At 36.6% G+C, this 27786-nt stretch overlaps 1 protein-coding gene across 5 annotated transcripts in view; it reads left to right on the top strand.

The window, feature by feature from the left end:
• Positions 1–13954: 13954 nt before the first annotated feature.
• The window catches only part of Spata7 (spermatogenesis associated 7), a 33420-nt gene continuing 19588 nt past the window's right edge, over positions 13955–27786 (top strand). For 2 of the 5 annotated variants that reach the window (XM_076848042.1, XM_076848038.1), the window contains exons 1-4: positions 13955–14118; positions 19562–19639; positions 22108–22203; positions 24962–25009. In XM_076848042.1, coding sequence (XP_076704157.1) covers positions 14100–14118; positions 19562–19639; positions 22108–22203; positions 24962–25009 — 241 coding nt within the window. In that variant the 5' untranslated portion in view covers positions 13955–14099. The remainder of the gene's footprint in view (positions 14119–19561; positions 19640–22107; positions 22204–24961; positions 25010–27786) is intronic. The other 3 variants (XM_076848039.1, XM_076848041.1, XM_076848040.1) reach the window with 3 other exon arrangements.

Here is a 27786-nt window from a genome sequence, read left to right as displayed (position 1 = left end):
ATTTGGCCTTTGGTTTTTTGGGATTGGCTTACTTTACTTAGCATGTTATTCCCCACTTCATCCATTTACCTGCAAATACTATAATTTTATTCTTTTTTAATGTTAAATAATATTCAATTGTATATAAATACCACAGTTTCTTTATCCATTCATCTATTCAAGGGCATCTAGGTTGGTTCCACAGTTTGGCTATTGTGAATTGTGCTGCTATAAACATTGATGTGACTGTGTCACTATAGTATGCTGTTTTTAAGTCCTTTGGGTATAGACCAAGGAGTGGGATAGCTGGGTCAAATGGTGGTTCCATTCCAAGTTTTCTAAGGAATCTCCATACTGCTTTCCAGATTGGCTTCACCAATTTGCAGTCCCACCAGCAATGTATGAATGTGCCTCACCTACACTTATTGTTGCTTGTATTCTTTTTTGGTAGGGAGAGAGGGGTACCAGGGATTGAAGGGCACTTGAACAATGAGCCACATCTCCAGCCCTATTTTGTATTTTATTTAGAGACGGGGTCTCAATGAGTTGCTTGGTGCCTCACAGTTGCTGAGACTGGCTTTGAACTCACTATCCTCCTGCCTCAGCCTCCAGAACTGCTGGGATTACAGGCGTGTGCCATTGTGCCTGGCTGCTTATATTCTTGATAACTGCCATTCTGACTGGAGTGAGATGCAATCTTAGAGTAGTTTTGATTTGCATTTCTCTAATTAAATTACTAGAGATGTTTAACATTCTTTCATATGTTTGTTGATAGATTGTATATCTTCTGCTGAGAAGTATTTGTTCAGCTCCTTAGCCCATTTATTGATTGGGTTGCTTGTTTGTTTGTTTTGTTGTTAATTTTTTTGAGTTCTTTATCTATCTTGGAGATTAGTGCTCTGTCTGAAGTGTGTGTCTGCCTCAGCCTCTTGAGCAGCTAGGATTATAGGCATGCCCCATGGTGCCCAGCAGTGAAGCATACTTTTTATGTCATGCTTTATCAAACCCAATATCAGGAAAATTTTTCCTGTTTTCTTCTGAAAGTATTGTAGTTTTCAGTTTTAAATTTGGATCTGTCTGAATTATGTGTCTAGGTTAAATTTTTTTGCCTATGAACATCCATCATTCCTGTCCCCGGGCTGTGTGTATGAGCTATGCACATTTGAGCACATGAGGGGACTGGCCTGATGGGGCTGTATGATGTATGTGTGCCTTTCCTCTTGCTCTGCCCCTGATCCCACATAGCACATGAGATGGATGTGGCTTTCCAAGATGTCAGTTAATCTGCTGACCACAAGACATCAAGCAAGACTCCACCCTTCAAAACCCAATCCCTTGCTTTATTTGGGTGGAAATTTCTTGAATGTCTTTTCCCTAAATAAAAACAGGGGTTCAGGGTGTGCTCATTCTCTTGCCTCTTGCCTCTTTTGCTCCCCTTGCCTTCCAGCGTGGGAGCAGACAGAGCCATCCCTGAACCCAGAAAAAGGGGTTTCTGTTTGTATGGTTTTTTAGTTACTAGCCGGGCCAGCTGGTGACACATTCCAGCATTGTTTGTCGAATATGATACTTTCTTTTTTTTTTAATATTTATTTATTTTTAGTTATCAGCGGACACAACATCCTTGTTTTGTATGTGGTGCTGAGGATCGAACCCGGGCCGCACGCATGCCAGGCGAGCACGCTACCGCTTGAGCCACATCCCCAGCCCGAATATGATACTTTCTATCAACTTTGGAACTTAACCAAAAAGTCATTGATTACATTTGTATGGGTCTACTTATGAACTCTGTCTTCCATTGCATGATGTTTCTGTCCTTTCACCAATACCACCCTGTCTTGATTACTGCAGCTTCAGAGTAAGTTGTAAAATCAGGTAGAATGAGACTTCCAATTTTATTCTTATTTTACAGAATTGTTTTAACTGCTGTCATTCCTTTTCTATATCCATTCCAAATCCAACTTATTGATATCATCAAATAAGCATATAATTGGGTCTTATTTTTTATGCAGTATGATAATCTATATTTTAATTAGTGTTTAAAACATTCACATATAAGATGCATTAAAATCTACTTTCTTACTAGCTGTTTCCTAAAAGTTCCAACACCTCTCTCTCTCCCCACTCCCACTCCCTCTTGCCCCTCTCTTTTTTTCTGCTTACTCCCCAGATTCACTGAGTATTTCTTAGAATTTCCTTTGATCATCTCTGTAGACCTATTATTTAGGCATGTTTTTTTAAATACTTAAAAGTTGCCCTAGGATTGTAATACGTTTTTAATCAGACAAATATACGTCAATGTAAAAAAAAAATTATAACAGTATATCCCCAGTGCTTTTCAACCCTGTTGCATATTAGAATCACCAGAGGATTCTTATATGCAAATATAAGAATCAAATCAAAGAAATACTAGTGCCTAAGCCAGGCTCAAAAGAAATTCAGTCTGAAGTTCTGGTCCTTGAAGTTATGCAGCTCCCAGAAATGAAATGTGTTGACCAGAGCTGTAATGAGCTCAGTAAAGTCACTTTACCAGAAAACCTGCCATCCTAATTGCAAATCTAGACCTGACTGAAAACCCCTGCCTTGCTCTTGATCACAAAACCCTGGAACTACTGAAAAATATTCACTGCTTCGAGATTGATCAGCTGTTGCCAGGCGTGGTAGCACACACCTGTAATCTCAGTGGCTCGGGAGACAGAGGCAGGAAGATTACAAGTTCACAGCCAGCCTCAGCAACTTAGCAAGGCCCTAAACAACTTATGGAGACCCCGACTCAGAATAAAATATTAAAAGGGCTGGGAATGTGGCTTAGTGACTAAGCGACCCTGGGTTCAATCCCCAGTACCAAAAAAAAAAAAAAGAAAAAAATTGATGAGCTTCCAGCAGAAGATGCTTCTGGAGCCCCAGTTGTATGGAGTCATTGTTACACTAAAGCTTCAAGGGTAGAAAAAACAAGTTTTGTGTCACAGCCCTCTCTGAGAATAACTTCTGTGACAACCAAGAGGCCCTGTATGGTGTAATGGATGGAGACCACAGCCTGTAGGTGCCCTGCCCTCTCCAGTGTACTGTGAGTAACATTTTGGCTGAAGAGCTGCAGAAAACAAAAAAGAAAGAAAGAAGAATTCATAGTCAATGTGTTCATTGTTATGCTGAGGAAACTTAGAACTGCTGGGCAAATGGGGAGGTGCTGTCCTTTGTCATATGTGGATCTGTGAGGATTCTTTACTTTGACTTCTGCTAATGTGGGCAAGTGCCAAACAGTTCTCTGAATTTCGGGAAGGGAGATGCCAGGAGTCAATATCTTCCAGAAGTTCTCCAGGAGATTCTTAATAAGCGCCAATTTGGCCACCAAACCCTTCATATCATGAGTTTCCACTTTGCTTATGTGCAAAGTGCAACTGGGGATGTCCTGGAGTATGTCTGTCATTGAAAGCCAAAGTACCTGGGCAGCAAGTACAACCAGTAACAATACCTGTGACTTAGCATCTGCTGTCCTCGTCTGTTCACATCAACAGCCCACTCCTTCAGGCTGTTGTGATTCTGCTTTAAACTATAACCAACTTAAAAGAAACCAACTTCTTATAGGTATAAAATACCCCACTCCTGTCCAAGGAGCTACCAAAAAGAATAATTTACTTCATCACTCTGAAACTCTTCATTTTTAATAGATGGTAGTGTTCACAATGTGGATGTTTAAACACAACTTCAGACCCTGAATAATTTTCTAAGAACAAAACATCACTGAAATCACCAACACCAAATGTGCCATCTTTCATAGTGTGACTTGATAGCATCAGTTCTAAAACAATTTAAAAGTTTTAGATTTTTGGCCTTTGTGAGACCCTAGGAAAAGTGTGCCCTTAGAAATGATCAAGTTTTCCATAGAAATAAAAAGCTGGGGGCTGGGTGGTGGCTTAGTGGTAGAGCACTTGCCTAGCATGCATGAGGCACTGGGTTCAATCCCTGGCACCCCATAAAAAAATAAACAAATAAAATAAAGGTATTATGTCCATCTACAACTAGAAAAAAAATTTTAAAAAGCTGGAAGCAATGTTCATTGCAACTTAACTCTTTTATTTAAAGTTAGAAAGCTGGGGTTCTAAGATGTGTCTTAATCAAGTTCACACAACTAATTAACATCATCACAGCCTCAGGAGTCTGACATCACAATTCTTCATTCTGTAACATTTCCATGAAATTCCCAAATCTTTAGCATTGTTAGAATAATTATTCTGAATAATTTTAAGAGCAGAGAATATGGTGGGGAAAAGGCAACTTCTAAAAAATTTGAATATTGGTTTGGTATTACACATCATCTATCAAATGGCTCCTATCAGAAATTATGACTGTACCAAGTAGGAGTAAAAATATTGTTACATTTTCAGTCCAATCCAAGTACATGTTCTGCATTGATTGGTTAATCTAAGTGGTCAATATAATTTCTAGGGAAATTCACTTACAAAGTCTAGATTGAACACCACAAAATCCTGCATATGATCACCTAGGATTATGTATAAATGTGAATAATGAAAAACCCCAACATTTACTTCTTTCTGTTATGAAACTTTGAAGAGAGTAGAGCCTCTAGATTGGTGTAAAACTCCATTGTATAAGGGACTTGAGCTCTTCCTAGCTTGTTATTTGTGCTGAGCATTGCCTTCATTGTCAGGGCCACTCCATGGGGTAAGATTGTTGCTCCAGGACCTGCCATTGCCACCAAATTCCAGCCAGCAGGATGAAGGAGAGGAAAAAGGAAAAAGAATCTAACCTGTGCCTCAACCTGCATGACCATTAATTCAGAAAGTGACAAGGGCGATGGGGAATTAGAAAAGACAAACATACATAGAGAGAAAAACTGGGACCAGGTGGGACATCACTTCTGATGGAGGGACAATGACCCAAGCTAGCTCAGGATGTTTATTATATAGGTTTTATCATCAAAAGGGTTTCCTATGAGAACGTTTCTTCAAAGCAGGCAGGCTGAAAGTCAAAGTACTGGCAGCCAATTATAATTATCTTCTTGTGCTCATAATTCTCTACCCTGGCAGCTGGCGTCTGAACTCAGGGTCAAGACTGATAGTCCTATGCTTTGCACAGAACCTCCTTAAATAGGGTGTCACCATAGCAACTGGGAAATCTTTACCTGCACCTTTAAACAGAAAGTTCCCAGAGCAGGCTCAGCCTCCTGCTGTGAGGCAGTCAGAGATCATGATCCATGTCACCGCTCCCCACAATATCCCACTATATTAGTTTCCCTAGGGATGCTGTAATATATTACCACAAACTAGATGTTTTAAAACAAAAAAAGTTTATTTTTTTATAATTCTGGAGGTAAGAAGTATAAAATCAGTATTACTGGACCTTGTACTTCTGCAAACTCTTTTTTTCCTTTTTTAAATTGATACAGTATAATTATACATAATAGTGGTATTGTGACATATTTATACATGCACATAACATAATTTGATCAATCTCATTCCCCTGTGTCTCCCTTTTCCTGCTCTTCCTCCCTCTCCCTGATTCCCTTGCTCTACTTTGTTGATCTCTTTCCTATCTTTATTATTTTTAATTAATACATTATGATTATGTATATAAAAGTGGGATTCATTGTGGTTTATTTGCATATGGACATAACATAATTAGGTTGATTTCATTCCTTATTATTTCCCCATGCCCTCTCCTCCCTTTCCTCTCAATTTTCTGTTGGTCTCTCTTCTATCTTTCTGAGATAGCTTTTTCATCTTTTTTTCCCCTTTTTATCTTCCGCATATGAAAGAATACATTCAACCTTTGAATTTCTGAGTCTGGCTTATTTCACTTAGCATGATGTTCTCCAGTTCCTCCGTTTACCAGTAAATGACATTCAACAAATGATATTCTCTTCATGGTTGAGTAAAACTCCACAGTGTGTATATACCACATTTTATTGATCTAGTCATCTGTTGACAGATACCCAAGCTGGTTTCATAAAGTAAATTGTGCTGCTATAAACACTGGCATGCATGTACCACTATGGTATGCTGATTTTTTCTTTTGGATAAATACCAAAGAGCAGGATAGCTGTGTCACATGGTGGCCCCATTCCTAGTCTTTTGAGGAATCTCTATGCTGCTTTCCAAAATAGTCCTACTAATTTTCAGTCTTGCCAACAATGCATATATGTACCTTTTCCCTCCACATCCTCACTGGTCTTTATTGTTTTTGTTGTTTTGTTTTGTTTTTGTTTCTAAGGATTGCACTCCTTTACCATTGAGCCACATCCACAGACCTTTTTATTTATTTTTTTTTAAATATTGTCCCTTTATTTTTTTTATGTATTTTTATGTGGTGCTGAGGATAGAACCCAGGCCTCACATGTGCTAGGCAAGTGCTCAACCACTGAGCCACAACCCCAGCCCCAGCCCTTTTTATTTTTATTTTGAGACAGGGTCTTACTAAGTTGCTTAGGGCCTCACTAAATTGCTGAGGCTGGACTGGAACTTGCAATCCTCCTGCCTCAACCTTCCAAGTCACTGGGATTAGAGGCATGCACCACTGTGCCCTGCTTGTTTTTTGTATTCTTGATGGTTGCCATTCTGACTAGAGTAAGATGAAATCTCAGGATAGTTTTGATTTGCATTTCCCCTGATTGCTAAGGATGTCAAACATTTTCTTCATATATTTATTTGGCCATTTGTGTTTCTTCTTTTGAGAAATGTCTGATTAGTTCATTTGCCCATATATTGAGTAAGTCATTTGGTTTTTTTTCTAAAAAAATGTTAAGTTTGGTTGGTTTTTATTTGGGGGGGGGGGGGCGGGGCCTGACAGCAGGGATTGAACTCAGGGATACTCTACCACTGAGCCACATCCCCAGCCCTATTTTTTGTATTTTATTTAGAAACAGAGTCTCACTGAGTGGCTTAGCACCTCACTTTTGCTGAGGCTGGCTTTGAATTTTGCAATCCTCCTGCTTTAGCCTCCAGAGTCACTGGAATTATAGGTGTGTACCACCATGCCTGACTTAAGTTTTTTTTTTTTTTAATTTGCTCTATATTCTAGATATTAATTCTTGGTCATAAGAGTAGCTGACAAAGATTTTTCTCCCATTCCATAGGCTTTCCCGTCATACTTCTAATTGTTTCCTTCTCGGATCAGAAGCTTTTTAAATTTGCTGCCATCCCATTTATGGATTCTTGGTTTCATTTCTTGAAATTTAGGAGTCTTATTAAGGAATCAATGCCTGCATCTTGGTTGCAGTGCTGACCCTGGGTTTCTTCTAGCAGTTGCAGCATTTCTGACCTAATTCCTAGGTCTTTGATCCACTTTGAGATAGGGATCTTGTTTCATTTTTGATGGGGGCAGACAGATGTGAGTGATTAAGGGAATAATTCTATAAAATGGGCCCACCACGCTAACCCCCACTGCTTTCTTTTCCAAGAAGCAATTTCCCTGCAGCCCTGCTTGGCTTACATGGACAGGATATGTCACATTCCTCAGCAAACTACCTGTTACCTGCAGGAGAAAGGTCAGTCTATAATGACATCATTAAGAGGAACTCGAGTTACCCTGAAGGAGGAGATTTTTGTGAACCTTTCCACAGGCCAGATCCTGAAACTAAGGGAGAAAAGGATACTTCCTCCTGACCATAAAGTCTGTAAGAATTTATGGTTAAGAATCCAATTAGAAGTTGTCAGCATGGCCCAAAGTGACCTAGAGTTGTCATGGCAGTGGGAACTTGAAAGTTTGATGTCATCCTGCTGTCAGTCAAAAGTCAAGAGGCAGACCTGGGCGGGACACTCTAGAAACTTCTCTGGAATTCTCAATAAAACTGAAGTGCAGGACAGGAACTTTGTCCCTCTCCTCTATAAAAGGGCCCACTCTCTGCCTTGAGAATACCCCTTTACCCTTTCTGATTCCTTCAATAAATGCATGCCTGTTACTCTGAGCAACATGTCTGAAATCTTTCTGATTTGATCTCAAGAATTGAGGCTTGAAGGGGAAGGGGGGGTCTTTATGCTGCCTCAGTTTCCCAGAAGGCCCTAGCCTTGTAACAGTTCTACATATGGATATCCAGTTTTCCCAGTACTATTTTTAAAATGGTATTTTAAAATATATGTTTTTGGCACCTTTGTCAAAAAACAGATGACTGTATCTATGTGGATTTGTGTGTGTGTCCAATTCTATTCCATTGTCTTCATTGATTTTTATGCCAATACCATGCTATTCTGGGTACCACAGCTCTGTAGCATAATTTGAGATTGGGTGTTGTGATGCTCCGAATTGTTAAGCAAACTCTTCTCTATTTTATATGAATGTGTGTGCACATTCAAATCACTTTTCCATTATCTTAAGTAAAAGAGTCAACATGAATTACAAAGACACTGAAATCATTGTCTTGATGCCCATTTCCTGATTTAGTGGCTAAACACTAAATCAGGAGTCAGAAAGCCGAGTTTACAGCTAGTTATCTTTTCCAGTAGTCTTTTTTGTAACATAAGGGTTTTGGTTTAGAGCTCACTAACATCCTCCCAGTTCCCTAATTCACTTACCAGGATTGTTTAAAAAGTAAATTAGGGGTTGTGACTTAGTGGTCGAACGTTTGCCTAGCACATGTGAGGCACTGAGTTCAATCCTCAGCACCACATAAAAAAAAAATAAATAAAATAAAGGTGTTGTGTCCATACAACTAAAAAGTTTTTTTAAAAAAGTAAATTAGGAGCTGGGGCTGTGGCTCGTGGCAGAGCACTTGCCCTGCACATGTGAGGCACAGGGTTCAATCCTCAGCACCACATAAAATAAATAAAGATATTGTGTTCATCTACAACTAAAAAATATTTTTTTAAAAAAAGTAAATTAGGAAAGTTGGAACATCTCTTATTCTACCTTTTTATTTATCTTACATAAACATCCACTCTTCATATTTTAAATGACACAGAGGAAGTCTTTCTGTGCCAGGCCCACCACCAGTTTCTATCTAGAATATGCCTACTGGGAGACTCCTGTACTTACTTTTGACCTCAATGTTTTTCTTTAACCTAAGGCTGCCTACAGGTAAAAACCTCAGCAGACATTTAATGTTACATAACAAGAAGCTGTTTTCATAACACATTTTCTTACTGTTGGGCAACTTAATTTTGCTTAAAAATATGAAACTAATTGTTTGCAGACAAGCATATGGAAGGTGTCAGGTGGGTAAGAAAAACCATATATTTGAGTCAAGTCAAGTCAGATATTGAACATGTCTGAGGGGAATCAAGAGTCACGAATCCTCACCTCCATTTTCTAAGCTTTACTTGCTCAAATATTTAAAGAAATTATTCCAAAGAAATTGTTAAAACTCCAAATTCTATTTTTTGAAGTGGAATTATCAGGATGGAAGAACAACTTAGTTATGGTTTTCTTTTGTTTGGCTTTTTTTGAATGGTGAAGCCACTGGTAAGCAGTTGCACTGAGAAAACACTGAGTGGAGATTATCAACCCTGTAGGCCAAGCATCCTCCCCAATGTATTGTAGCAACTGACTGGCAGTAGAACAGATAAGATGCTCTTCTCAAGCTATAGAGACAGGTTACCTAGGAACCATAGAATGATTAAGTCCTGTTCAAGGAGACTTGTCCTCTTAATTGGATGAAAAGATTTAAAGAACACAGCTGGGAGAAATGGAGAGCTGAAGTATGGTGGCAATTACTAGCAGGTCTATATCTGCAATCTTAGCAGCCTTTGCCAAAGGGTCACAATATAGGAGTGAAACTTTTAGTGGTAACAAGACATCAGCTAAGCTACCTAGAGTTACAGATTTGTACTCTTCAAATATAGGAAAAATGAAAATAAACTGTGGAATTAATCATATTAAAAAGTACAACAAAATTTCTGTGAATCATCATTGTCTAAGAACAAGGTTATATTTATATTCAGATGTCAGACTTATATTCCTTAAGAAATGTTCATGTATATCCTACTATTACTCTCTTTCATCCACCAGTACTTCTATTAGGCACATATTGGTTTATGGAGAATTATGGTCTTTCCTGCTCTCTCATGCTTTTAATAATAAAATTAAGAAAAATCAAATTATAGGTTGACAATGATGAAGACTGTTTTCAATCCATTAAAGACTTTTAGGCAATAGAGTCATTTTTCCCCCTGTACTTGAAAAAAATAACTCTGTATACATGTCATTAACTATAATTAGAAGAGCTCTACTTTGGAGTCATTTTTTAAAATGTTTGTCAGTTCCACTAGACAATCCTCAAATAAGCTTTGTAGGTTAATATTGCTTCCACATGGCTGTTTTTCAGATATGGAGTTTAAAACTTTCCTAAAGCCCCCTCTAGTGACAAATAGCAAATTAATCCATTACTTTATAATATAATACCAACTAGCTCTAAACTTCCATTTTCTCATTTAAATGTTAGATGAATCAATAGCTACAGTCTTTTGATTGGGGAATGACTGGGAAATAGTCAATGGTTCAAATTCTCAATCATTCTTCAGTCATCAAAGCCAAAAGGATTTTGTGTTGAGACAGGTTAATGCAAAATGCATGCATACATCATTCAATTCTATTTATTTTACTTTGTCCTACTGTGTACACTTTTAAAAATTTCCTGAATTACCTTTTTTGTCCATCCGGGACTTTGAATTAAAATGTGTTCATAATAACCCAATGTATAGGAAAAAAATTGTCTTGACCTTTTCCTTTTTGTTGCTTTGATGCATTTGTTGGTAATTTTCACTGATGATGCTAGGCAAAGGGACAAACATGAATTTCAGGAATCCTCTGACTTATGAAACTAAGGGTCACCTATGAAGATATAAACACATAATAATAATGTAGTATTTAAAATAATACTAGCTATATAATAAAATATGATAAATACAAACTATATTTGTATAAGATATAGTTTATTTATATCCCCATTTCCAAAGGGCTTAGAGCTTATCCAATAACTGAACCATTATAATAAGAGTACAAGAATAAAAGCTAAATTCCCAGTAAAGGGAATCAAAGAGATAAATAAAACATAAGGCTGGGCACAGTGGTGCCCACCTGTAATCCCAGCAGTTTAGGAGGCTGAAGCAGTAGGATCACAAATTTGAAGTCAGCCTCAGCTCCTAAGAAACTTAGGGAAATCTTGTCTCTAAATTTAAGAAAAGGGTGGAGGGCCTGGGGTAGTGGCTCAGTGGATAAGAGCCCCTGGGTTCAACCCCCAGTACAAAAAAATAATAATAATAAGGCTACAAATAACATCATGACTGAATGTAATCTTAGTTTTGTGCTTCTTTCCACCTAATTCAAAAAGAGAAACCAAGGGGCTGGGATTGTGGCTTAGCAGTAGAGCGCTTGCCTAGCATGCCCAGGGCCATAGGTTCCATCCTCAGCACCATATAAAAATAAATGAATGGAATAAAGGTATTGTGTCCAACTACAACTAAAAAAGTAAACTAAAAAAAGAGAGAAACCAAATAATTGGCTTACACATGCCAATTCATTAGGGAAGACAATATTTTTTTTTCTAAAATACAGATATTGGGCTGGGATTGTGGCTCAGTGGTAGAGTGCTCCCCTAGCATGCACAAGGCACTGGGTTCGATCCTCAGTACCACATAAATGTAAAATAAAGATATTATGTCCACCTAAAACTAAAAAAATAATTTAAAAAAGAGTACATAAGTTTAAAAAAATAAAATACAGATATGCCAATTTCTAAATATTGAAATGATTTCTGAACACAAAATTAATGTTTACATATTCAATAAAAAGTCTTCAGAGTGCCTCCTTTCCAAGGCCATTGCACTGGGTAGTGATTCCCCAGTGGAAGGATTTCTTCAGAACTAATACCAGCTGTATGCATCTGTTCAACACAATAGATTATCTCCTGGGAGAAGGAACCAGAAAGGATCTTCTTTCTTATTTATATACATAAAGTAAAAGCAAAGAACAAATTAAATGGTACTTAGGACAGTATGTTGACTGCTCAAAGTGGAGAGAAATGGACTCTATTGTGATACATTCTTGAGAGAATCGAAACAAATACTACTCAAAAGAGAAGTAATGAAACGAGGATGGCCTTAGGCAGAACTGAATACCAGGAAAGGGTATCTTCAGAACCCTCCCCTCTCCCAATCACCAGGCCCCTTCCGACTTCAAAGCAAAATCTATTTTTATCCCCAAATCTACTTTTATAAGAGGAGCTGGCATCATTTTCACGGGCATCGAGTCATTGTTTTGCCTTTCCCAAGGGTATTTGCCCTTTAAGCTTTGGCTCTAATTCAATTTAATAGATGCTTACTGGAGACCTATTAAATGCAAGACATTTTTAGCTGCTAATAGTGGAATAAAAACCTTCACGATTTTAGGAAGGATTATTTCACATAATCATGAGCAGAAAGGAAAGTTTTGGCTTTTCTGGGAAACATATGATTCTCCACCCCTATATCCTTCCAAATGTTGTGACCACAGAACCATCTCAATACTTCCACATTCCTCAAATTTTGAATCTATTTTTCTCCCTACTTCACATCTTAGGGAACCATGGGTTCAGATATGGCTATAACTTGGTTTCTGGTTTATTCCTCTTTTCTTATTATAGGGTTCCAGACTTAATGTTTTACATCTGACTTCCCTGATACTCAGCTCTTCTGAGATAGGTGTCTTAGAGAAAGTTAACATTTATTTGAATACCTCCTTTTATATGTCACCACCATACACATCAATACTTATAACCACAAAGTTAGTAGCAGCATTTACATTTTAGAAAAGAGGAAACTGAGACACAGAGAGATTTAGAATCTAATTCAAGATCAAACTTGCAAGGGCAGGAAACACAAATTCTACAGATATGACTCCAAAGCCAGTACTCTTTCCATGATGGCAATGTTTTTCAACCTTGCTCCCCAGGCCACACTTGGCAATGTCTATAGATTTTTTTTGTTGTACTGCCAGGGTTTGAACAGGGGTGCTTAGACACCCCAGCCTGTTTTTTGTTTTGTTTTGGGTTTTTTTTTGTTTGTTTGTTTTTGTTTTGGTTGTTGTTGTTGTTTTGAAACTGTGTTTCTCTAAGTTGGTCAGGGCCTCACAAGTTGCTTTGAACTTGCAATCCTTCTGCCTCAGCATCCAGAGCCACTGGGAATACAGGAGACTCTAGAGACATTTTGAATGTCCTGAAGAGGAATGAGTATTGACCTCTAGTGAGTAGAGGCCAAGGGACACTGCTAAACATCTTACACTGCACAAGGACTGTCCGCCCCATCCGCCCCCACCCCTGCAAAGAATTATACATTCAGCCCAAAATTTCCATAGACACAGCTGTTGAGAACATACATGACAGAAGGCTCTCCGCCCAATTCTCATCTTATTTCCAAAGGTTCACAGGTAACTACTTCAAAATTAAACAGACAGATTTTAGAACACCCAGAATAAATCAACACCTTATTCACATTTCAGTTCTCTTCCATTATTCTGGAAAATGGATTGAGACCTTAAAGGAAGGTAGGGACTGGAAACAAGAAGCTCAATAAGCAAAATTCGAACTGCTGATTGAAGTTAAGAATTAAGATGCAAATTTGTAGATGTTTTTCACTCCCAAGCCTTTCACTAATCCAAAAATTCACGGACTGCTTTGAAATTTAATTATTAGGAACTGGTTAAATGTTACCCTGACCTCAAGTAACATTTGTGTTTGACTTTTTTTCTGGGACCCAGGGGATGTGGATGCCGGATGAGAGCACCTCCTCTCCCAGCTCTTCCCGCAGTGACAAAGCCTGCCAGGTGCTGGTGACTTGGCTCCTTAGAGGAGTTCTCACTGTGGATGACTGGCAGGATCCCAGAGTAACAGACTGGCATGCGGCGCTTTTCCCGCGCTCCCGCACTCCCTCCAGCCCTCCATCGGCAAAAGCCCCGCCCTTGCCCAGGGACCCCCCGCGGGGGCGGGGCTCCTGGGGCGCACGGCCTCTACGCGGTGACGTCACAATCCGGACGCTGTGGAACCAGCCCCTAGCAACCCGCCTGCTTACGGTCACCCGGAGGCTGCACCCCCACCGGCTGGTGGTTTTCACTCGTGCCCTGCCCTGGGCGGGTGCGGCCGGTGGGGAAGGGCCAAGGGGACCCTGGGTGTCCCCACGACGGCTGCAAGAGGACCAAGCATGGATGGCAGCCAGAGAGGTAAAGGGCAGCCTCGGGTCGGGGCTGCGTGGGTCCAGGCCGCACCCCGGGAGCTCTGGGTCCCCCCGCTTAGGCGCGTATTGTCCCGAGCCCAGAGGCTCACAGCTCCGCTTCCTGGGTGTGCTTTTGTCGCCTTTGACACCAGGGCCTGCCATTCCTGAGCTGGAGGTGGTGCAGCCCCAGGAGCTCTGAGAGAGAAATCCTCATGGACCCCCAAATCAAGCTTCCCTCTGCTCTGTTCGTTCTTGGAAGTAGAGGTCAAATACCCATGCCTTAGAGCTCCTGACCATTAATGCAGATAGTACATAATGTTCTGGGACATTCTGAGTACACAGTACCTATGAAATCTCCCACTCAGTCACTGACTTGTGTCCCCCCAAACTACTGACTAACCCAGAGCTCCTCTAACATGAATAGGAATCTCCTAGGAGTCCTGTTAAAATGTAGATTATAGTTCATCAAGTCCCATGGGTGGAGGGGGACGGAGGAAGGGAAGCTGTGATGTTGTATTTCTAAAAAGCTACCAGGAGATGCAGATGTTGCTGGTCCGGGAATACAGTTTTAGTAGCAAAAGACTAATCCATAATCACAACACACACCTGACCTTGACTGGATATTCCGAGTTAAGCAGACAGCATGGCGAAATGGTTGGAGCCCAACCATAAGTCTTTACAAATCTGCCCAATTCAATTTGCATCTTCTCACTTTCTAAGCAAGTCGCATTCTTTCCTCAAGCTAATGAGGCAACTTTCATATACTCTCTCCTTCTCAGTTCAGTGTTCTTATCTATTTAAAGGAATACCTTTCAATCATGCTGCTGGCTAATTCCTGACTTTGAATGTGAATATATCTTTATTATGTAATCATTGTTCAAAATAAGAGCTATGGTGAATGTAAAAGGTGTTAATTAGCAAATTGGATATTCTGGCACTATAATAACCCAAGTTTTAGAAAAGGCAAACCAAAATGCTTTTATGGTCTTCAGAAATTTTACAACATAAACTTAACGTTAAACCTTTGCTGTGTAACAAGAACTATCTCATTCCCTACTTATCTCACTCAATGCACCAAAAAAAAAAAAAAAAAAAAAAAAAAAAAAAAAAAAAAAAACTTGTTAGGTAGGTATTACCTTATTTCACAGTGATTAAAATAAAACAAATGACTTGTTAAGGTCACAATTAAGAAGCAGAACAAGCTTTGAATCCAAGTCAGGAATATAAAACCTTAGAACCAGTGCTTTTGCTTAACAATAGTATGATAGAGACTGGGGCAAGGGAAAAGTATGTATATATTTTCCATATAACAGACAGTAAGCTTTTAATATTTGCTATTTAATTATTTTAAAACTAGGTTCATTTCAAATATGTAAAAATATTTTTTACTTAATTAGCTTCATTCTTAGGATGTTACAGAATATGAAATACTATCAAACATTTGTAATTGATTGTGCATTTTTAAAATAGATATAATATTCAACAAATATCGTAATAATTCTTGTACACCACAGATTATTACTTATAAGCAATCGTAAATTTAACCAAAGCTTGAATGCTTAATTTTAGTTGAAAATAAATTTCTTAGATTTCATTAGATTACTTTAATTATTTCAGAGCATAATAAATTAATACTCCTAAAGAAAAATTATCTTTTGACATTTTCATACAGTATATCACATTACAGACATCCTTTTGTAGGGTAAACCTTCTGAATGGTGGTATAGATGCCTGAAAAACAGTAGCTCTAATTTATGATCTTTGCTATTAACTAAGTAAATAATCTTCAGCCATTCACTTTATTTGAAAGTTTAGTTATTTGTAAAATGTGGCAGGTGGTGGTGGGGTGGACTAGATAATCTGAAAGTGTTGTTTCCCACTTCTTTGAGAAAAAGGGAAGAAAAGATTGAGAATATCAAACTGCCACCTACTCTGTCATCAGTGACCTTTGGGGAAGGAAGAAGAGACAAGCTATTAGTATAGATAACAAAGTGGCTTTAAAAAAAAAAGAAAAGAAAGAAAGCTTTTTCTTTTTTAAGAGGTGGGGGCAAGGGAAAAGGAGACAGATATATATATATTAAAATATATGTTATATATATATATATAATGTCTCCATTTTTTTTAATATGTTGATCCTACAGAGATACTTACCAATGACTGATAGATTCCCAAACCTCCAGTATTCCTGGGAAACCCTGCTACATGAAACACCATCTTTTCAGTGGAGTTCCTTACAGCTATCTGATAAAATTTAATTGTGTAGGAAATCAAACTGCTGTCCCAGGCAGAAGAATTTTATTATCCTGACAATAAGTTCAATTTCATGAACAGGTTTTTAGTCCTAGTATATTTAAAAGATGGTGTTCTTTTTTCCTACATTTGGTTTGAAAGTACTTTTCCATGCCCTTTGAATCATTCTGGGTCCATTTAAAATATAGATACCATATAGTGATGTAGGCAAAGAAAGTTTAAAGAATTGTTAAACTATCAAAAAGGTGTAACTCTAAACTATGTAGGCTGAGGGACAGTACTCAAGGAAGGACAGATTTGCAAGAGAACTTCCTTCCAAAGACTGGGGGTTCCGTTTCACTGGAGAAGTTGTATCTGTGCACATGCCCAGCGCTCTGATGCTGAGGAGTTCCATCAGAGGTCTCACTCTTTGGGAAACAGACTTTGTTGACTTGTTTAACCAAGTCACTAAACAAACAGGAAGACAACAAGGAAAACAAGCCCAGGAGAGGATCCCATATCTAGAGTTGCTACAGTGTACCTAAAATGTTCACTTAATAATTAAAAAAAAAAAAAACACCACATAAAGAAACAGGATAATATGACACATGTACAGGCAGCAAAGCTTGTGAGAGGTCCCAGATGAATTGTCAAATTTTTCCTTTCAATTCTGACAATTTTAAGATGACATTTACCTGTAAGAATAGTAGAAACCAATGAGTATATGCCTTGGTGTATGTTGGAAGGTAAATGGATAACATGTCCTCAAAGTACATCTAAGTTCCATTCTTATCAGCATTTTGTGCTAAAGAGATGCCAAATTGGTACCTGGGAGCAAATTGTAACTACCTTGTTCACAGCTACCATCCATAGGTGAAAGTGGGTGGAGAGGGCATTTATTCCATCCCAGGCAATATCTCTAGGTGCCAACTTTCCTTTCGTTCCAACCTCTCTGAATATAACTTTTTCCCCCTTTTCTGTGACTTAGAGTAAAACGTGCATACATTTGAATGGAATTTGGAGATAATAAATTACATAGAGCTTAGGTATCCTCTCAGTCTGTTTCAGATGCGATACAGTATTTTAGAGAATGGCTCAAGTAGTGAGCAATTTATATTGTTATAGTGTTGCCTGTTGTGGTAGTTCATGCCTGTAATCCCAGCAGTTTGGGAGGCTGAGGCGGGAAGATCACAAATTCAAAGCCAGCCTCAGCAACTTAACAAGACCCTAATCATATGGTGCAAGATGCCCACCCATAGTACCGGAATTGGATTACATCCTACACTAGACATAGCAAGCCCAGTGAAAAAAAAGCATCTTTTCTAATAGTTCCAGTAAAGTCCCAGGATTGTATCTCTGACTGGATGTGGGTCATGTATTCATTGCTGATTCATCAACACAGCTAATCCGTTTTGGGTTCCATATTCAACCCTGACCAATAGAGTCAGCTTTGTTTGAACAGGTTCCCCAGAGGGAAGTGGAGGTGATTCTCAGGTTAAGAGGTGTTGAATTCTGGACAGGCAGAAAGTGGAGCATTCTTTTTCCTCTGGAGAAAAAAGGTTTAGCTTTCAGGCCTCCTTCTTTCCTGGTAGATATTATGTTAATTTCATGACTGTCTTTATTACCAATTCAGATGGTATCACCTCAACTGCTACTGTTCTAAATAAGTTAATTTTTTTTTCTTTTTGTCTTTTGGCCTGTGATGTAGAAGGAACTTTTTGGAATGTTCTATTATTTTTCTATTTGTCTGTCCTAGTAAGTGTTCCTCTCTGGATCTGGATTTTAGTTCTTCTGCCTCAATAATTCTTTCATCATTCTTATTTCTTCTAGAATTTGTATGTGTCCTCCCCATTTCTTTATAGCTTTTAATCCCCATATGAGATAGCAAGCTAACCATGTTACCTTCCTAAAACATCTCTGTGTTGGGAAGACTGTATTTATATTTTGCATGTGATTACATTTGACCCTGTAACTCAGCTTTTTTATTTTGAACATTACTATTAAAATTGTAATCACTTTTTGGAGAAAGAAATTACTTGGTGATGAAGCCTATATATAATTTTTCAGTGTCCCACGTATACCTAAAGATCAGACTCTGCCTTTCAAGGAGATATCAGGTTTTCCATTACTAGAATTGCTTTTTTTTTTTTTTTAAAGAGAAAGAGAGAATTTTTTAATATTTATTTTTTAGTTTTCAGTGGACACAACATCTTTATTTTTATGTGGTGTTAAGGATCAAACCCATGGCTGGGGATGTGGCTCAAGCGGTAGCGCACTCGCCTGGCATGCGTGTGGCCCGGGTTCGGTCCTCAGCACCACATACAAACAAATATTAAAAAATTCTCTCTCTTAAAAAAAAAAAAAAAAGGATCAAACCCAGCACCCCGTGCATGTCAGGTGAGCATGCTACCGCTTGAGCCACATCCCCAGCCCTAGAATTGTTTTTAAATATAGGATGGTACAGTGGCACGTGCCTATAGTCCCAGCTCCTCAGGAGGCTAAGGCAGAGCGGATTGCTTGAGTTGTTCTGGACTAGCCTGGGTAATGCAATAAACACCCATTTGGAACAACAACAAAAACCCTGATAATTACAGTGTGTTTATATAGGATTCAAGCAAGTAAGTGGGGTTGGACATAGATGAACCTTAAAATATCTTTTAGTCATCAAGTTCTGATTCTGGTTTTTATGTAGAGTTATTTTAGACATATTAATGTATTATTTAATTTCTAATTTACTCAGATGCTTCGTTAAGAGGATTACTCTTAAAATTATTTTTAAGTACAGATAGCTGTGGTTAATTAAAATAGTTAATACACTTCTGTCATCTATACCTAACTATAATTAATTAATTAAAAAATAGTTAATACAGATGTATAAACTCAAAATCTTAGCTGTATTGTTTGAAAACAATTAAAAAGCTAATGAGGTCAGTGTGTACAAAATAAAACCAGTATAGATCAAGTAACAATTGATGTTTTTATCATTTTCCCCAAACTAAAATCTCAAGCTTTGAAAATAGCTTATTCTCTTAAAAGAGAAAATTTTTAATCTATGACTGTAGAAATTTTCCTCTGTGATGTATTATTGATGGTTAGTAATATAATTGAATAAAATTTTAAATGACTTTAAAAAGATACATTTATTATTTTAAAAATATTCAGTATTGGATTTTATGAAAGTTGCATTTCACTGATCCTAATTCATGTTTTTCTGTTAAAAGTCAGAGCAACCTCTGTCCTTCCCAGATATGGTCCACCACCATACCTATTTAAAGGTCACTTGAGCACCAAAAGTAATGGTAAGTGAGGTCCTCAAATGGGTAGCTTTGCTAAATGACTGTTTCCCGTATTTACAAAGTATATGATTTGGTGAGACAATTACTTCATTTAATGGGTATTTGGACTTCAATACTACTAATTATAATTAAATGCTATAGGAATTCTTCAGAGAATTTAGAGTTTCTGACTTCAGACTATTACCGTGCCCTATATGCGGACTTGGCTGCCTCCTGCCACAGCTAGCCCTGTCTGCTTCTGCCTGCAGACTATCCTGGTTAAACAGGATGAGTATCACAATCAAGACATAAGCTCTGAAAAGGAAAAGCTGCACAGAGAAAAGGAGCACTGGAGTACACACTTTATGTCCTTAGCAAATGTTTTTCCAACTGGATTTCTAGGTCCTGTGATGTTTGTATATTTTTAAAGCCTTCAAAGTAAATTTTTAATATCAACTTAAAAATATATTTTTATAATTGTTTTTCAAAAGTTGTAAGCTTGGGATTTTAGCAAAATAATTGAAGCCCTTTTTTATTTCATTATTACATGAAAATCTTTGATACTGTTATATCTAAATGTGAAGAAAAGATCACATTTTCAATTACTTCACTTATTTCTTTATTTATTTAAGTACTGGGGATTGAACCCAGGGCACTCCTAACACTGAGCTACATCCCTAACCCTTTAATGTTAGCAGAATCTTGCAAAGTTGATGAAGCTGGACTCAAATTTTCAATCCTCCTTCTTCAGCCTCCCGAATATTTCTTTGTATTAGAGTGTATATATAAAGACATGGAGAGACTGCACACTAGAATTATAAGCTTTGAAAAATAAGTCTTAAATAAAAATTTGACACTAGATTTAAAATATACATACATAGAAAAGCAGAACAAAGGATAAATGTAAAGTTTGTTAACTTTTTTTTAAGAATGTAGACCTGGTATAGGTATAGTCATTTAAGTGTGATGTGCCTTGATTCACATCCAATCATTGCATTTTTTAGTCAACAGTTGACCTGAGATCTAAATCACATACCTGTGCCTGTTTCGACTTCTATTAAATAGTGATAATAATGATTAGATAAGTGTTTGTAAAAAGCTTAGACCAATGCATGGCAATGGCGCACAACCAAGAAATGTTCGCCATAGAACCTCATAGTCATTGTACATGCTTGTATGACACATAGCATTTCCCTGAAGAATTGATTTCAAAGGTTAGCAGCGTATATGTCTGGTGGGGGAGGAGACTAGATTCAGTGTAGAAAAAGTCATTTATGTTTCCATCTTTACGTGGTGTTTTAGCTGTTGAATGTTTTCCAACCATATGCATGTATTCTCAAAAACTTTTTAATGTTTAAAAAGGTTATGCCTACATTTATACTATATTTTTGTATGTAAACTCTTAACAGTTTCTAAATTTTCCTTTAAACAGTTTAGATGAGGGTAAAGCAGTTTAATGTCATGGAGTTTTTATGTGATCGTACTCTCTTAGTTTAGACCTGATATTTTAAAAAGACTGCAGTAAAGAGATTCGTAAATCGTATTTTCAGGTATAAATAGACTTTGACTCTCAGAATGGAATCTTTAGGTTTGGTGTTTGGAATTTAATTTCCCAAACTTCATGGATTGCTCTTTTTTTTTTTTTTTTTTTTTTTTTTTTTGGTACTGGGCATTGAATCAGGGGTGCTGAACCCCACTGAAACACATCCCCAGCCCTTTTTTGTATTTTATTTGAGACAGGGTCTCACCCAGTTGCTTATGGCCTCACCAACTTGCTGAGGCTGGCTTTGAACTTGTGATCCTCCTGCCTCAGCTTCCTCAGCCACTAGGATTATAGGCATGTGCCTCCACACCCTGAAGATTGCTCAGTTATTAACATGGTACATAGTCAAGCAAGTGGCTAAGGATTTTTAGTTAAAAGATTGAAAGATATTGGGGTTGAGGTTGTAGAGCGCTTGACTAGCACACGTGAGGCCCTGGGTTTGATCCTTAGCAACACATAAAAATAAATAAATGAAATAAAGATATTGTGTCCAACCACAAAGAACAAAAAGAAAGATTAAGAGATATCAAAAAGAAATAATTTTGTAAATATAGTTATAGATTATATTCTAGAATCTCTTCTCCCAACCCTCATACCTGAAAAACTTACTCTTGGAAATGTTTGGACCCAAGTGGTCCATAACTAATAAGTGTTACTGATACTATGATGGGCTGGGGTTGTGGCACAGTGGTAGAGTGCTTGCCTAGCACGTGTGAGGCCCTGGGTTCAATCCTCAGCACTACGTATAGATAAATGAATAAAATAAAGGTCCATCAATGTCTAAAACAATTTTTAAAAAATGTTACCAGAATGAGATAAAGGTCTGGGGTCAATTGAATTTCAGAATGTTTTATAAGAATGAGCTTAATAATCAGTAATTTGTTTATCTTGTGATGATTATTATATTGATTTTTAAATATATAATGATTAAATATGTTTTAATTTTTAGCCTTTTGCACTGACTCCTCTTCTCTCAGATTAAGTACTCTGCAGCTGGTCAAGAATCACATGGCTGTTCACTATAATAAAATCCTTTCAGCCAAAGGTAAAAATGTACAAATGTGAACTTTCTTTGCCCAATTTCAACCCCCAACTTCATTTCTCATCATTATATATCTGTAGTAGAAATTAATACATTATTTATAAGACAATTGGTGTTATATACTGAGATGCAGTATTCACTATATAGGTGGCAAATTCAGAATGTCAGTTTTGGTAATTATATTTGAAATCTATCTAATGCCTAGGTTATTTCATTTTATCTTTTATCCATAATATTATTACATTAATATTATTTTGTTATTAGATGTTGCTGTTAATAGAAATTTATAATCTGTTTTTTTTTTGTTTGTTTGTTTCTTTGTTTTAATCTACTAAGGAAGTTGTACAAAGAAGATGCTAATGACTGTTTTTCTTTTGGACTTTTTTTGTTGCCAGCTTTCATAAGAGATAAATTGTATCTAATAAAATTCATTAATTATAAGTATACATTTAAATATTTTGAAAAATATATAATTTGAATTACCATTTCCACAATTACAGTATAAAATGGGAATAATTCAGTATAGCTTGCAGGCCATATCCTTCTGTTACTTGTTTTTATACGGCTCATGAACTAAAAATGATGATTTTATTTTTTAGTGGTTGCACAAAATAATAATAACAGTTTTTTGTGGTATGTGAAAATAATATGAAATTCAGATTTAATTGTCCATAAATATAGTCGTGTTAATTCTTATGCATATTGTCTACGGCAACTTTCGTACTAAAAGGCAGAGTTGACTGGATATAACAGACTGAATCTCCCTGCAAGATGTAAAGCATTAACTCTTTGCCCTTTGCAGAAAAGGTTTGCTGATTTCTAATGGGGAACATTTCCATCACCCCAAAAAGTTACCCAAGGGGCAGTGGCTGTGGCTTACCAGTAGCACATTTGCCTAGCATATGTGAGACACTGGGTTCGATTCTCAGCACCACATAAAAATAAATTTAAAAAAGGTATTGTGTCCAATTACAACTAAAAAATATTTTTAAAAAAAAGAATGAAAAGAATGAAGCTGTTATAATCATTCACATAGAGTCTGAACATGTTTCTATTTCACTTGGGTAAATTTATTTATGAGGAGAAAAACTGTGATGTCATATGATAAGTGTGTGTATTTTACATTTTAAGAAACTGCCAGATTCTTTTTCCAGAGTAATTATACCATTTTTCATTTCCATTACTTGTACATTATCACCAACATTTGGTCTTGACAGTCCTTTCTGAACAATTCTGGTGGATATGTGGTAGTATCTCTTTATAGTTTTAGTTTGCAAAATTTCCCTGATACCTAATGATTTTGACAACTTTTCTTATTCTTATTTGCCATCTTTTTATCTTCTTTGGTGAAATGATATGTTTAAACTTTTGCCCATTTTAAAAAATAAGTTTTTTGTCTGAGATTTAATTTGTTAAACGTAGGTTCTAAATCAAATACATGTTTAACAATGATTTTTTCCTAGTCTGTGACTTGTCTTTTAATTTTCTTTCTTGTTTTCTTTCCAAGCCTGAGGATCAAACTCAGGGCCTCACACATGCTAGGCAGGCACTAGTCCTCATTTTTTTTTTTTTTATTCTGGAATAATTTTAGAGTTACAGGAAAATTCAAAAATAATATAGCCAATTGCCATATGCTCTTCCCCCAGCTTCTCCCAATGTTAAAATCTTAAAAACAGGAAATTAATATTGATAATATACTATTAACTGCAGACCTTTTTAAATTTCCTAATTTTTTTTTTTGTTTTGTTTTTTGTTTTTTGTATTTTGCTGTGTAAGCTTTTTAATTTTCCTATTTAAAGGGCTGAAGTTTTGGGCTGGGGATATAGCTCAGTTGGTAGAGTTCCTGCCTTGCATGCACAAAGCCCCAGCACCACAAAAAATAAATAAATAAGAAAGAAAGTTTTAAAATATTTATTCTTATTTTATGATTATACTTTTAAATGGTTAAAAAATCAAACAAATAATGTTTTGTGGCATTAAAGTCATGTGTGATTAAATTTAGTTTTCAGATTTTTTTATAGTTTGTTTTTAATATCCTCCTTAAGACATGTCTGCCTTAGATTACTAAGGTTTCCTAAATTTGTTTTCTTCTAGAAGTTTTATGTTTAGCTCTTCCACTTAAATTCATAGTCCGTTTTGAGTTAGTTTTTAAATATGGGGATATAAAGGTCATTCTTTTGCCTCTTCATATCCATTTGTTGAAAAGGTTGTCCTTTCTATATTGAATCCTAAATACTTTTTGAAAGTTACTTAATCATATATGTGGGTCTATTTCTGGACTTCATCTTTGGATCTTTTAATCTATATTTCCATCTTTATGGTCATACAACACTGCCTTTTTTACCATTGAATTACAGTAAGTCTTGGAATCAGGTAGTATAAATCCTCTATTTTTACATTTTCTTTTAAGCTTATTTTAGGACTGCCATTTTAAGTATGTTGTGGTACATGATATAATGATACAGGTATATTATTAGGTCAGCAATGCTCTGAACATTTCTTTTTCAGTCTTTGTTTTGAATAGTTTATATTGCTATGTTTTTAAGTTCACTAATATTTCTTTGACAGTATCTAATTATCTGTTAATCCCAACTGGTATATTTTTAATAAAAGACATTTTATTTTTCATCTCTAGAAATACAATAAAAATCAAAGCAAGGAACTGCAAGTGTGGGGATTTTTTTGTGATTTCCACAGTTGATATTCGTTACCATTTATCAATATTAAGAATATCATTAAGCAATGAATTTTTGTTTTTCAGCTGCAGTAGACTGCTCAATTCCAATAAGTGTGACTACCAGCATCAAATGTAAGTAATTTTTTGACATATTGCCTCTTAAAAAGATTGTGATAAAATACACACAGCTTAAAATTTGACATCATAACCATTTTTAAGTGTTCAGGTCAGTTAGTATATTTATATTTTGATAGAAATAATACCATCATTTATCTCCAGAACTCTTCATCTTGCAAAACTGAAATTCTTATACCCATTAAATAATAACTCAACCTCGTAAGGCCCTGGAAACCACCATTCCCTTTTCTGTCACTATGAATTGTTTTTCACTGTCTACTTTGTAACTCTATGAATTGCACTATTCTAATTTTCTTAAATAAGTGGTATCCTGCAGCATTTATTTTTTTTTTGCAACTGGCTTATTTCACTTAGCATAATATTCCCAAGATTCATTCATGTTGCAGTGTGTCAGAATCTCCTTTTTTTTTTTTTAAAGGCTGAATAAAATTCCATTGTTGGCAGGTACTACATTTTATTTATGTCCTCATGGTTGATGAACACTCGAGTTGCTTCCACCTTTCAGCTGTTGTGAATAATGCTGTTGTGAACAGGCTATGAACATTATGAATAGTGCTTCTATGAACAAGAGAAACAAACATCTCTTTGAGATCCTGCTTTCAAATATTTGAGGGAATATCCCCTCCCCGACAAGAAGTAGAATTGTTAGATCACGTGGTTATTCCATTTGTGATGTTTTTGAAGAATTAACCTCCTGTTTTCTATAACTGCTGCATCGTTTTACAGTCCACCAATTTTCCCCAGGAGTTGCAATCTCTCCATATCCTCCCCAACATTAGTTTTTCTGTTGTTTGATAGTAGCCATTTTAGAGGGTGTTGACATATTGCCTTTGAGAAAGCCTTTCTAACTTTTAAAAATTTACCCGTAAATAAAAGAAATCTATATTGTATTTCTAAATATGGGAATTAAGCCCATATTTTGCCACTAAATTACTATATGACTTTGGATGAGTTATTTAACTTCTTTGGATTTTATTTTTCCTACATATACATTTGGATGGTACCAAATGTTCTAGAATTATATTATTCTCATTACCCGTGGCTTATTAAGATTACTAGATGATTTGTTATAAATACTATAACTTTGTGACACTTTTCTCCAGATAAATATTGGCTATGATTTATATCCTAATAGCCTAAGTGATAAACATGATAGTGATATGTACTTTAAAAGTCATTGATTTTTATGTGGTGCTGAGGATCGAACCCAGGACCTAGTGCATTCTAGGTGAGCGTTCTACCGTTGAGCCACAACCCCAGCCCTATAGAAATCTTTACTAAGGAAATAATCTAAAAAATGAAATTCATATTTAAAGATCTGAAGGTTGACATTTGAGGCCTTTGTTTCAAGTCAAGTTGGAAAATGTGTACTAAAAATAAACAGAGGCTAGGGCGTAGCTCAGTGGTGGAGTGCTTGCCTAGTATGTGCTAGGTTTATATCTATGTTCTTTTGTGAGTTTGATCCCCAGAAAAGTAGATCATAGATATAGCACAGCCTGTGATTATCTTACTAGTAATCACAGAAAAACTAAAGCATTATAAATTTTAAGCTTAGTATTTTCCTAAGCTAATTATTTAACTTTTTGTATAGTTTGAGAGAGGATTTCTATGTTAAAAAATACTAGCCCAAAGTGGCCCATTCTCATTAAAAAATACTAGCCCAAAGTGGTAAATGAATGAATAAGGCATAGATAAGAATGAGAACAAAGATTAGAAAATGTCCTTTGAGTGCAATTTAGGAAAGATTACAAACAGTAGAACTGGTTAGATCCATCTTTTCTTGTGTATCTTCTTAGGAATAGGTAGGACTTAAGGTGAGCTACTAGACACCATCTGTCATTCAGTGAACACAGTTTCTTATCAGGCTTTATGCTTGGCACTTCATTTATTTATTTATTTCACCTTGGTGTGGTGCTGGGAATGAAACCCAGGGCTTTACTCTTGCTAGGCAAGTGCTCTGCCACTGAGCCACTTCCCCAACCCCGAAGTTTGTTTTCATCCCTTGTGTTTGCAACAGACCCTAGTGGTGTAGATACTCATATCGGAAGGAATCTTGGAAGTCAAATAGTTTTTATAGGAGGGAAAAAGTCATTTTAGACACGAATAGAGACCTTTATGTACACATTTAAAAATTTTTTTTTAGTTGTAGATGGACACAATACCTTTATTTTATTTATTTATGTGGTACTGAGGATCGAACCTAGTGCCCCATGCATGCAAGGCAAGCATGCTACCACTGAGCCACAATCCCAGTCCTTAAATATGTATTTTTAAAGATCAATTTGGCCACAGCACACAAGTTATGGGCAAGTCATTTTGCCTTGAACCTTACTTTTTATAAAATAAAAGGTAATGAGATCATCCAGATTTTTTTTTATGATTTTCTTTTAATTCTTTTAGTTGTAGTGTGACATAATACTTTATTTTTTCTTTTTTTATTAGCTACACATGACAGTACAATGATCTTGACAATTCATACATTTGAATCAAATGGAGTTTAATTTTCATTTTTCTGATTGTACAGGTTGCAGAATCACATTGGTCATACAGTCACCTATATACATACAGCAATCATAATGTCTATTTTATTCTGCTGCCCTTCCTATCCCCCCTTCCCCTCCCCTCCCATCCCTTCTCTCTACCCAATCTAATGTGACACACTTTTTTTTTCTCCTCACAACATCATACATGTATTCTGTATAACGATGAGGGTCTCCTTCCGTCTTCCGTGCAACTCCCTTTCTCCCTCCTTTTCCCTCCCACCTCTCTTC

Source organism: Callospermophilus lateralis, chromosome 3 (assembly GCF_048772815.1).
Source record: "Callospermophilus lateralis isolate mCalLat2 chromosome 3, mCalLat2.hap1, whole genome shotgun sequence".
Classification (NCBI taxonomy): domain Eukaryota; kingdom Metazoa; phylum Chordata; class Mammalia; order Rodentia; family Sciuridae; genus Callospermophilus; species Callospermophilus lateralis.
This window is presented reverse-complemented; position numbering and strand designations above follow the sequence as displayed.